Source organism: Nerophis ophidion, linkage group LG15 (genome assembly GCF_033978795.1).
Source record: "Nerophis ophidion isolate RoL-2023_Sa linkage group LG15, RoL_Noph_v1.0, whole genome shotgun sequence".
Lineage (NCBI taxonomy): Eukaryota > Metazoa > Chordata > Actinopteri > Syngnathiformes > Syngnathidae > Nerophis > Nerophis ophidion.
In genome coordinates this window covers 8,528,322-8,539,926 of record NC_084625.1, presented here as the reverse complement: position 1 = coordinate 8,539,926, position 11,605 = coordinate 8,528,322, and the positions used below count along the sequence as shown (strand labels likewise).

Genomic DNA, 11,605 nt, shown 5'->3' with positions numbered 1-11,605 from the left:
TGTATATAATATTAATGTTGTAAATACAAATCTTTATATATCTAGAAAGGGTGGTCCTAAAGAGGTAGGCATTATTTATTATTTGGAGGTCTCACAAGTACAAGAACTTGTGTGTGTGTGTGTGTGTGTGTGTGTGTGTGTGTGTGTGTGTGTGTGTGTGTGTGTGTGTGTGTGTGTGTGTGTGTGTGTGTGTGTGTGTGTGTGTAACACATGAAAACCCACAGTGACGTCACACACTTCCTTTCAAACATGACATTCTTTTATTTAGCACTAAATCATGTCAATCTTTTATGTATATATTCCTATCATCTGTATCGATGGAGTGTTAAAACTTTCTATAATAATAATCTTTTTTTTCCTCTCAATATGAATATTTTTTCAAAATTCTCTAAATGTACATAATAAATTCTTCATAATTTTTTTTGGAATGATTGGTAAAGTTGCGAGCAAACAAACAAACAAAGACATAGAAGTTATTATTATTATTATTAGCGTTATTATTAATCAATGACGTCTTTTAGTTCAACACAACAGTCTGGTCACTATTTATTATTGATTGATTGATGGAATCTTATTGGTGTTTTTTTTTTGGAGCTACTTCACTGGCCGTGACGTCGCCGTATTGCTCTTTGTGTGTTTTTTTTTTTTTTTTTGCTGCGTTTACAACACAAGGCTAACGCTAACGTTACTACGTACATCCAAAGAAAACTTCTCAAAGGTTTCAGGAAAGGAGCACAAACGTATAAAAAAAAAAATAATAATAAATAAATAACTCAGCTACGCTGGCGCTAGAACGTCTTTTTGTGGCTAAAGTGTTTGCTCGTGAACAAAACTCTAAAAAAAACCAACAACAAAAATGCGCTAATATCAACAGCTAATCACTGTTAGCTGCCTGAATGCTAATCAAAGTGTTAGCTGACTAAACTAAAACATGTTTTATTCATAAACTGGATAATTTGCGCAGCTGGCGTTGATTGCTTTGCTTCACCTGGTTGATTAGTGTTGCTTTGCTAGCACGCTAAGCTAACACCACGCCGTTTGTGCTCATTTCCTAAAAGGCGTTGACAAGCGACATCATGCAGGTCGACATCCATCCACAAGCTGAACGCCCACTTCCTGTCTGCCACCACAAACAAACGACAACAAAAGAAAAAAAAAAAAAATCAGCTCGCGGGTTAGCAAGTTAGCTGCTAAAAGTCAAATACTGTCTGTCACGTGTTAGCCTTGCAAGTCAAGTTGCGGGGCTCAACATTTTGGTGCAAAAAGCAAAAAATTGGTGTGATGGCGGGCTTTCTTTTTTTTTTTTGGGCGCCGTTCGGATGATGGCGTTCACCGCGGCATCCTTGAATAGACCCCAATATTCCGTCTGATCTGCCTGGCGCCGGCGGTTGCCAGGCGTCGTCATGGAGACCTTGGTGAGCAAACGTTCCCGTTTGACTGGAATACTTTTGGAATTCCTCCAAGTGTTGCGGTCGATCATTCTGATGTGGCGATGGGCCGTTGTGCCTGGAAGGCAAACTCCAGGGCAAAGAGAATCCATCTTTTTCTAGTTTGCGCTTGGTCTTGATTCGGTTTCTTTATTTGTGTCCTTCTTTTCCGGAGTGTTTTTTTTGTTTTTGCGAGTCTTAAAGGGCCAGCCACGTCAGCACGCTGGGCAGCGCCGCCAGTAGCGCCCCCAGGCCGCCGGACGCCCCCCGCCTGGGGGCGCCGTTGTTCCCGCCGCACAGTTGATACAAATTCCCGCGAAAATCCAGATTACGAGATTCCTTCTTGAGCTTCTCCCAAAGTTCGGTGGCGCCCTCCTGACAGTCGGCCAACGCCGTGCTGGCGCAGGAGTGGAAATCGTCCCAGTAGCTACACAGACAACAACAACACAAGCGCTGTTAGCAACCGCAAACTTTCATAAGCATAGTTTATTTTAGTTTTGTACACTCTGAAATGTTTCCTATCCAGCTTATAAAAATCCATCCCATCCATTTTCTACCACTTATTCCCTTTGGGGCCGCGGGCGTTGAAGTGAAGTGAATTATATTTATATAGCGCTTTTTCTCCAGCGCTTTACATAGTGAAACCCAATATCTAAGTTACATTTAAACCAGTGTGGGTGGCACTGGGAGCAGGTGGGTAAAGTGCCTTGCCCAAGGACACAACGGCAGTGACTAGGATGGCGGAAGGCGATGGCTGTTTATGACCCCGCGTCCCTTAGAAACAGCGGAAAGTCCAAATAAAAGGCGTAAAATCTTTCCCCAGAGCGTGTTGGGAGACTGCAGAAGAGTACAGCCCAGACGTCTCTCCTCAATGGAGCCAAATTTCATTCTGTCTCTGTTTAATTCCTTGCTTTTTGTCTGTTTAGTAGATTTCATCAGTGTTTGAACCTGAAAGCGAGCAAAGATAATGAAGCCAACAAAACGTTCTTACGGAAATATTACCATTGGATCCCAAACTACACGTTTAAGATTGGCAATGATAAATGTACCTGGTAAGAAAAAGTAATATTTTTATATATTATTTTTTTTTAGTAGGGCTGTCAGAATGAACGAGTTAACTCATGTGATGAATGTAAACAAAACTGGACGAGCTCTTTTACTTACGTACAAAATGAGTGAGGGGACTCAACAGGTGTGCAGCATGAAGGAACTTTAGATAAAACGGTTGCCAAGTTTTAATGTTGTGCATTTAAGTGAAACCTTTAAAAAGGTTCCTGGGTGCTGGTGCCTATCTCAGCTACAATCGGGCGGAAGGCGGCGTACACCCTGGACAAGTCGCCACCTCATTGCAGGCTTTTAAAAATATATTTTATAGAATTTTTCCAAGAACTTCCAAATGATGAAAGCATAGGTTCAGTCCTCTTCGCGGATATTGACAGACATTATTTTGACTCAGGGGCCACATTTAGAGAGAAAAATGTGTTTGGGGGCCGGTATATCTATTTTTAGGAACACTAATACAAAACCTTACAAGAAAGACTGTTTGAATGCTAAAACCGTGATGACAGACCGCGTTAAAAAACTTAATGGAATTTTAAATTGTTGTATGAAAAATAAAACATTGAATATTGACAAAATATGAATGTCACACCCCCTTTCGATCGACATTGTGAAAAGGCGGAGCGGGCAGTCCGACAGCGAGGCAGGGCACGCCGGAGCCCGGCCCAAGATGGCGGCAAGCGAGCGGGGCGCACCGGTAGCGACGCCGCAATCAAGATCAGGTGCGTGGATCGCGCACCTGGGCACAATTGAGTAATCCTCTCACACTGTATAAAAGGGCGACAGCCGTGAACGTCAGAGAAGGAGGCGGAGAGACGAGAAGGAGACAGTGGGAAGCTGACGCCGAGAGAGAGAGACTGGGAGCGCGAGAGAGGCGACGACGCCCGAAGCAGAAAGGCAAGCGACGGAGCAGCTGAAAAGCAGTCTTTATTGAAAAATAAAGAAGTCTAAACGTGCCGCCGCTATGTCCTTCCTTGGCGGTCCTTGGACCCGCACGACGGCTTGAGAAGTCTGTCACAGACATATTTTACAATCAAGTAAAACGCAACAGCAATGCAACACACAGAGAAATATGAACGCGAAGGGTACAAAATAAACCCACCTACAATCTGATATATCTGATATTTGCTGAATTTTCCCCCAGGGATCAAGAAAGTACTTTCTATTCTATTCTATATATCACTAAGCTTTAGAACTTTGTTGTGAAAATCTCCTTCCGCGTCTGTGGAAACGCTCCCCACCCACACTACTTGGTGCCTCGTCTGAGCTGCTGTCACGTAGATTACCATAGTAACTAATTAGATGACCATAGTAACCAATTAGATGACCATAGTAACTAATTAGATGAACATAGTAACCAATTAGATGACCATAGTAACTAATTGGATTACCATAGCAACTAATTAGATGACCATAGTAACCAATTAGATGACCATAGTAACTAATTAGATGAACATAGTAACCAATTAGATGACCATAGTAACTAATTGGATTACCATAGCAACTAATTAGATGACCATAGTAACCAATTAGATGACCATAGTAACTAATTAGATGACCATAGTAACCAATTAGATGACCATAGTAACTAATTAGATGAACATAGTAACCAATTAGATTACCATAGTAACTAATTGGATTACCATAGCAACTAATTAGATGACCATAGTAACCAATTAGATGACCATAGTAACTAATTAGATGAACATAGTAACCAATTAGATGACCATAGTAACTAATTGGATTACCATAGCAACTAATTAGATGACCATAGTAACTAAATAGATTACCATAGTAACTAATTAGATGACCATAGTAACCAATTAGATGACCATAGTAACTAATTGGATTACCATAGTAACTAATTGGATTACCATAGCAACTAATTAGATGACCATAGTAACCAATTAGATGACCATAGTAACAAATTAGATGACCATAGTAACCAATTAGATGACCATAGTAACTAATTGGATTACCATAGCAACTAATTAGATGACCATAGTAACTAAATAGATTACCATAGTAACTAGTATATCATCCATAAACACAGATTTCCACCATTGAAATACTTTGTAAAGTAGAAAACATGACAGCACATCATAATTGAAAAGCTCAAAGTGATGCAAGTGTACCTTACCTTGACAACTTTTATGAGGACAGCAAGAAGCTGATTTTTATTAGTTTTTCTCCTGCACCAAGGAATAACATAATTAAAATTGTTGTGGTTCCCCTTTTACATTTTGTTCCATCATTCTCCATCAACCAGGAAATACTGTAGACTCGCAAACGGACGGACATGTTTTTTTAATTAACGGGGCAAAATTGATTATGTTAAGCAACATGTTGATTACAATCTACATACTATTTCTGCTGATGGAATGTCGCCCACCCTGCAATGAGGGGGCAACTTGTCCAGGGTGTGCCTCGCCTTCCGCCTGAGTGCAGCTGAGATAGGCTCCAGCACCCCCCGCGACCCCGAAGGGGACTAGCGGGTAGAAAATGGATGGATGGATAGACATTTATTAGAAAAATATACCTGAGCTGCCAGTTTTTTACTATTACTATAAACACAATTTTTAGGGTAAAAAAAAAAGTTTTTTTTGCCAGATTTTTATCGTCAAAAAATATTGTATTTGCGGTAAAATACTTTAGAAACCACAGTCAATTTGACAATTTAGTCATTTTTACAGCATACGATTTGATAGATAACTTGATTTGAAATCAAGCAGATAATTATTTATTTCTCTTTTGACAAAAAAAAAAATGGTTTGAATGTTTGATCAAATATCCATCCATCCATCCATTTTCTACTGCTTATTCCCTTTGGGGCCGGTGGCGCCTATCTCAGCTACAATCGGGCAGAGGGCGGAGTACACCCTGGACAAGTCGCCGCCTCATCACAGCGCCAACACAGATAGATGGACAACATTCACACTCACATTCACACACTAGGGCCGATTTAGTGTTGCCAATCAACCTATCCCCAGGTGCATGTCTTTGGAAGTGGGAGGGGCCTATCTCCAGGTGCATGTCTTTGGAGGTGGGAGGGGCCTATCCCCAGGTGCATGTCTTTGGAAGTGGGAGGGGCCTATCCCCAGGTGCATGTCTTTGGAGGTGGGAGGGGCCTATCCCCAGGTGCATGTCTTTGGAGGTGGGAGGGGTCTATCTCCAGGTGCATGTCTTTGGAGGTGGGAGGGGCCTATCCCCAGGTGCATGTCTTTGGAAGTGGGAGGGGCCTATCCCCAGGTGCATGTCTTTGGAGGTGGGAGGGGCCTATCCCCAGGTGCATGTCTTTGGAAGTGGGAGGGGCCTATCCCCAGGTGCATGTCTTTGGAGGTGGGAGGGGTCTATCCCCAGGTGCGTGTCTTTGGAAGTGGGAGGGGCCTATACCCAGGTGCATGTCTTTGGAAGTGGGAGGGGCCTATCTCCAGGTGCATGTCTTTGGAGGTGGGAGGGGCCTATCCCCAGGTGCATGTCTTTGGAAGTGGGAGGGGCCTATCCCCAGGTGCATGTCTTTGGAGGTGGGAGGGGCCTATCCCCAGGTGCATGTCTTTGGAAGTGGGAGGGGCCTATCCCCAGGTGCATGTCTTTGGAGGTGGGAGGGGTCTATCTCCAGGTGCGTGTCTTTGGAAGTGAAGTGAATTATATTTATATAGCGCTTTTCTCTAGTGACTCAAAGCGCCTTACATAGTGAAACCCAATATCTATGTTACATTTAAACCAGTGTGGGTGGCACTGGGAGCAGGTGGGTAAAGTGTCTTGCCCAAGGACACAACGGCAGAGACGAGGATGGCAGAAGCGGGAATCGAACCTGCAACCCTCAAGTTGCTGACACGGCCACTCTACCAACCGAGCTATACCGCCCCAGGTGCGTGTCTTTGGAACTGGGAGGAAACCGGAGTAGCCGGAGGGAACCCACGCAGTCACAGGGAGAACATGCAAACTCCACACAGAAAGATCCCGAGCCCGGGATTGAACCCAGGACTACTCAGGACCTACGTATTGTGAGGCAGACGCACTAACCCTTCTTCCACCGTGCTGCCCTTGATCAAATATATGTTGTATTAATAGATCATATATCCATCCATCCATTTTCTACTGCTTATTCCCCTTGGGGTCGCTGGTGCCTATCTCAGCTACAATCGGGCGGAAGGCGGTGTACACCCTGGACAAGTCGCCACCTCATCGCAGGGCCAATTAATACATCATATTTCAGCTTAAAAAACATGCGTGATTTGTCAAAATGGAAAAAAAACGATTACATGTAGTAAGAAAAGATCAAATAATTTATTCATTCCAGGCTTCGAGGGCCAGATAAGATGAAGTGGCGGGTCAGATCGGGCCCCCGGTCCTTGAGTTTGGCCCCTGTCACTTCAAGGCAGTTGGCCTGAGCCTGCTTTTATTGTCGGGGGTGTAACGATATGAAAATGTTACATCACTGGTGTCCTGACCGACATTTTTAATGGCTAAGCTTTTATGGTTTCAAATATTGGTAAATATTCGGACGTATTTAAATGAAAAGTGCTGAAATCGGCGTTCCACTATTTGGTGGTCCTACTCTTTTTAAGGGTCCTTGGGGGTATAAAGATATAAAAATGTTACATTACTGTTGTCCTTACCAACATTTTTAATGGCTAAGCCTTTATTTTTTCAAATATTGGTAAATATTCAGATGTATTTAAATGAAAAGTGCTTAAATCGGCGTTCCACTATTTGGTGGTCATACTCTTTTCAGGGGTCCTTGGGGTTATAACGATATGAAAATGTTACATCATTGTTTTCCTGACCAACATTTTTAATGGCTAAGCTTTTAGGGTTTCAAATATTGGTAAATATTCGGATGTATTTAAATGAAAAGTGCTTAAATCGGCGTTCCCCTATTTGGTGCTCCTACTCTTTTCAAGGGTCCTTGGGGGTATATCGATATAAAAATGTTACATTACTGTTGTCCTAACCAACATTTTTAATGGCTAAGCTTTTATGGTTTCAAATATTGGTAATTATTCGGATGTATTTAAATGAAAAGTGCTTAAATCGGTGTTCCACTATTTTGTGCTCCTACTCTTTTCAGGAGTCCTTGGGGGTGTAACGATATAAAAATGTTACATTACTGTTGTCCTAACCAACATTTTTAATGGCTAAGCCTTTATTGTTTCAAATAATGGTAAATATTTGGATGTATTTAAATGAAAAGTGCTTAAATCGGCGTTCCCCTATTTGGTGCTCCTACTCTTTTCAAGGGTCCTTGGGGGTATAACGATATGAAAATGTTACATCACTGATGTCCTGACCAACATTTTTAATGGCTAAGTTTTATGGTTTCAAATATTGGTAAATATTCGGATGTATTTAAATTAAAAGTGCTTAAATCGGCGTTCCACTATTTGGTGCTCCTACTGTTTTCAAGGGTCCTTGGGGGTGTAACGATATAAAAATTTTACATTACTGTTTTTCTAACCAACATTTTTAATAGGTAAGACTTTATTGTTTCAAATATTGGTATATATTCAGACGTATTTAAATGAAAAGTGCTTAAATCGGCGTTCCACTATTTGGTGGTCATACTCTTTTCAAGAGTCCTTGGGGGTGTAACGATATAAAAATGTTACATTACTGTTGTCCTGACCAACATTTTTAATGGCTAAGCTTTTATGGTTTCAAATATTGGGAGATATTCTGATGTATTTAAATAAAAAGTGCTTATATCGGCGTTCCACTATTTGGTGGTCCTACTCTTTTCAGGGGTCCTCGAACGCACCACACCGTAAAACCACCTGCGTTTCTCAGATTGGTCATTCTGTGCCAAGAGAACGCAGCTTGTAGGTCCAAAGTTCACAATTGAAGACAGTGATGTGTTTCTTTACGTTTAGATTGGGGGTAAAACGTTAATAACTCTTGTTTTCATGTTAGCATTTAAGGAGCACATTCAGTATGTTGTAAAAAAAAAACTGAAACTTTTACTGGGATTTTATTATAGAAACAAGTCTTGCCTTTTTTTATTTTACTGTGAAACAGAAAATGGTGGAAACAAGCTTTTTACCTGTTATTGACTATGGAGATGTGTTATACATGAATGCTACAAGCTAGATAGTGTGTACCACGGGGCACTGAGAGTCATCACCAACTGCGCTCCCCTCACTCACCATTGTGTGTTATACTCAATATTGAACTGGACGTCTTTATGTGCTCGACGCCTCAAACATTGGTATGTGTTCATCTACAAAACCATTCTGGGTATCACTCCCTCTTATCTATCTTGTCTTTTAACAAAGAAATAAGGAAGTCACAATCTACGTTCAATGAATCCATCCATCCATCTTCTTCCGCTTATCCGAGGTCAGATCACGGGGGAAGCAGCCTAAGCAGGGAAGCCTAGACTTCCCTCTCCCCAGCCACTTCGTCCAACTCCTCCCAGGGCATCCCGAGGCATTCCCAGGCCAGCCGGGAGACATAGTCTTCCCAACGTGTCCTGGGTCTTCCCCATGGCCTCCTACCGGTCGGACGTGCCCTAAACACCTCCCTAGGGAGGCGTTCGGGTGGCATCCTGACCAGATGCCCGAACCACCTCATCTGGCTCCTCTTCATGTGGAGGAGCAGCAGCTTTACTTTGAGTTCCTCCCGGATGGCAGAGCTTCTCACCCTATCTCTAAGGGAGAGACCCGCCACACGGCGGAGGAAACTCATTTCGGCCGCTTGTACCCGTGATCTTGTCTTTTCGGTCATAACCCAAAGCTCATGACCATAGGTGAGGATGGGAACGTAGATCAACCGGTAAATTGAGAGCTTTGCCTTCCGGCTCAGCTCCTTCTTCACCACAACGGATCGATACAGCGTCCGCATTACTGAAGACGCCGCACCGATCCGCCTGTCGATCTCACGATTCACTCTTCCCTCACTCGTGAACAAGACTCCGAGGTACTTGAACTCCTCCACTTGGGGCAAGAACTCCTTCCCAACCCGGAGATGGCACTCCACCCAAGAACCATGGACTCGGACTTGGAGGAGCTGTTTCTCATCCCAGTCGCTTTACACTCATCTGCGAACCGATCTAGAGAGAGCTGAAGATCCTGGCCAGATGAAGCCATCAGGACCACATCATCTGCAAAAAGCAGACTTAATCCGGTAGCCACCAAACCGGATCCCCTCAACGCCTTGACTGCGCCTAGAAATTCTGTCCATAAAAGTTATGAACAGAATCTGTGACAAAGGGCAGCCTTGGCGGAGTCCAACCCTCACTAGAAATTGGTCTGACTTACTGCCGGCAATGCGGACCAAGCTCTGGCACTGATCATGCAGGGAGCTGAACCGCCACAATCACACAGTCCGTTACCCCATACTCTCTGAGCACTCCCCACAGGACTTCGGTCGAATGCCTTCTCCAAGTCCACAAAGCACATGTAGACTGGTTGGGCAAACTCCCATGCACCCTCAAGAACCCTGCCGAGAGTATAGAGCTGGTCCACAGTTCCACGACCAGGACGAAAACCACACTGTTCCTCCTGAATCCGAGGTTCGACTATCCCGCACAGCCTCCTCTCCAGTACACCTGAATAGACCTTACCGGGAAGGCTCAATGTTTTTGATTGATTGATTGAAACTTTTATTAGTAGATTGCACAGTACAGTACATATTCCGTACAATTGACCACTAAATGGTAACACCTGAATAAGTTTTTCAACTTGTTTAAGTCGGGGTCCACGTTAATCAATTCATGGTAAAATGAATTGTTCAATAAATGTTCTGCAATTTGTCGTCCCCAGAGTAAGAACTGAACTGGGCAAGAAAGCCTTTAGGTTTTCAGCACCGAAGGCTTGGAATAAACTACAATCGAATCTTCAGCTTCAAACCCTTCTTACATTAAATGAGTTTAAAGCTTCTGTGAAAGGATTGCTGTCGACCTTGTCTGTATGCACATGTGTTATGTGAGCAAGTTTTAATGTTGTGAATTTGATCTTTTATGTGTTGTTTACTGTTTTTAATGTAACCTTGCTGCTGCCCTCTTGGCCAGGTCTACCTTGGAAAATAGATCTTTGATCTCAAAGGGATTTTACCTGGTTAAATAGAGGCTAAAATAAATTTAAGCTCGCGAGCGGGAGCCGGTCTTTGATTGATTGATTGATTGAGACTTTTATTAGTAGATTGCACAGTACAGTACATATTCCGTACAATTGACCACTAAATGGTAACACCCGAGTAAGTTTTTCAACTTGTTTAAGTCGGGGTCCACATTAATCAATTCACGGTAAAGTCCGTGAGTTTATAAAAGTGCAGTTATTAATCACGGTTTTTCCCATCATTTTAATTGTCGGTAGTTTTACTGCGGTTACTATTACCATTTATCGCCACATCGCTAGTTACAGCTAAGTCTGCAGTGTTATGAAGAGGGGTTTTTCGCAACTTACTGCGAGGTTTGTTCTTCCGGGATGCAAACGGACTAATACGGACAAGGATAGCAGGTAGGAACATATTTAATTATTCACTAACACTCAACAAAGTACAAAAATCCGAAAACAACCCCAAGGCTTAGAACATGAAACTACGGACATGAAAACAACTAACCAAACTATGGCATAGAACAAAAAAAAACTTACCGTGGTGTGAAACAAATAACTAGCAAAACTTGGAATAGGACATGGAACGAGCAACGTGAACTGTGGTATCGCATGACAACGAGCAATGACGCCAGGCCGACTGACTGGCAAAGACAGGCTTAAATAAGGGTCTTGGTCAGAAACAGGTGCGTGGTGAAAATCATAGGTCGGCATGCTAACCAAACAAAACAAGGGAGCGCAAACCGGAACTAAAAGAGTCCAAAAAGTAACAAAAAATAACAAAAACATAATCCAGACCACAGATCATGACATGCAGATGGGCTTGACTTGGATTTTAGGTGATTCGGTCAGTGCCGAAAAAAGTATCGGATTTGGCGCCCATCCCTACTTACTAACTTATCACGTCTTTTAAAGATCCAATTACCAAGTGAAGCTAGTTGGCATCTGTCTTGTTAGCTAATTAGCATGACTGCACTTATAGTGCTTGTAACGATACCATTCTTCAAGTTTTATTCACCGTGCATGCAGACGCTTGCCGCCTCCTTTTTTCTCGCTCTTGCACTT

General features: G+C 42.8%; 1 protein-coding gene across 4 annotated transcripts in view; it reads right to left on the bottom strand.

Annotated features, from left to right (window-relative positions):
• Positions 1-577: 577 nt before the first annotated feature.
• Positions 578-11,605, bottom strand: part of LOC133569211 (neuritin-like) — a 68,056-nt gene continuing 57,028 nt past the window's right edge. For all 4 annotated transcript variants that reach the window (XM_061921439.1, XM_061921440.1, XM_061921441.1 and 1 more), the window contains one exon: positions 578-1,854. In XM_061921439.1, the coding sequence (XP_061777423.1) occupies positions 1,626-1,854 (229 nt within the window). In that variant the 3' untranslated portion in view covers positions 578-1,625. The remainder of the gene's footprint in view (positions 1,855-11,605) is intronic.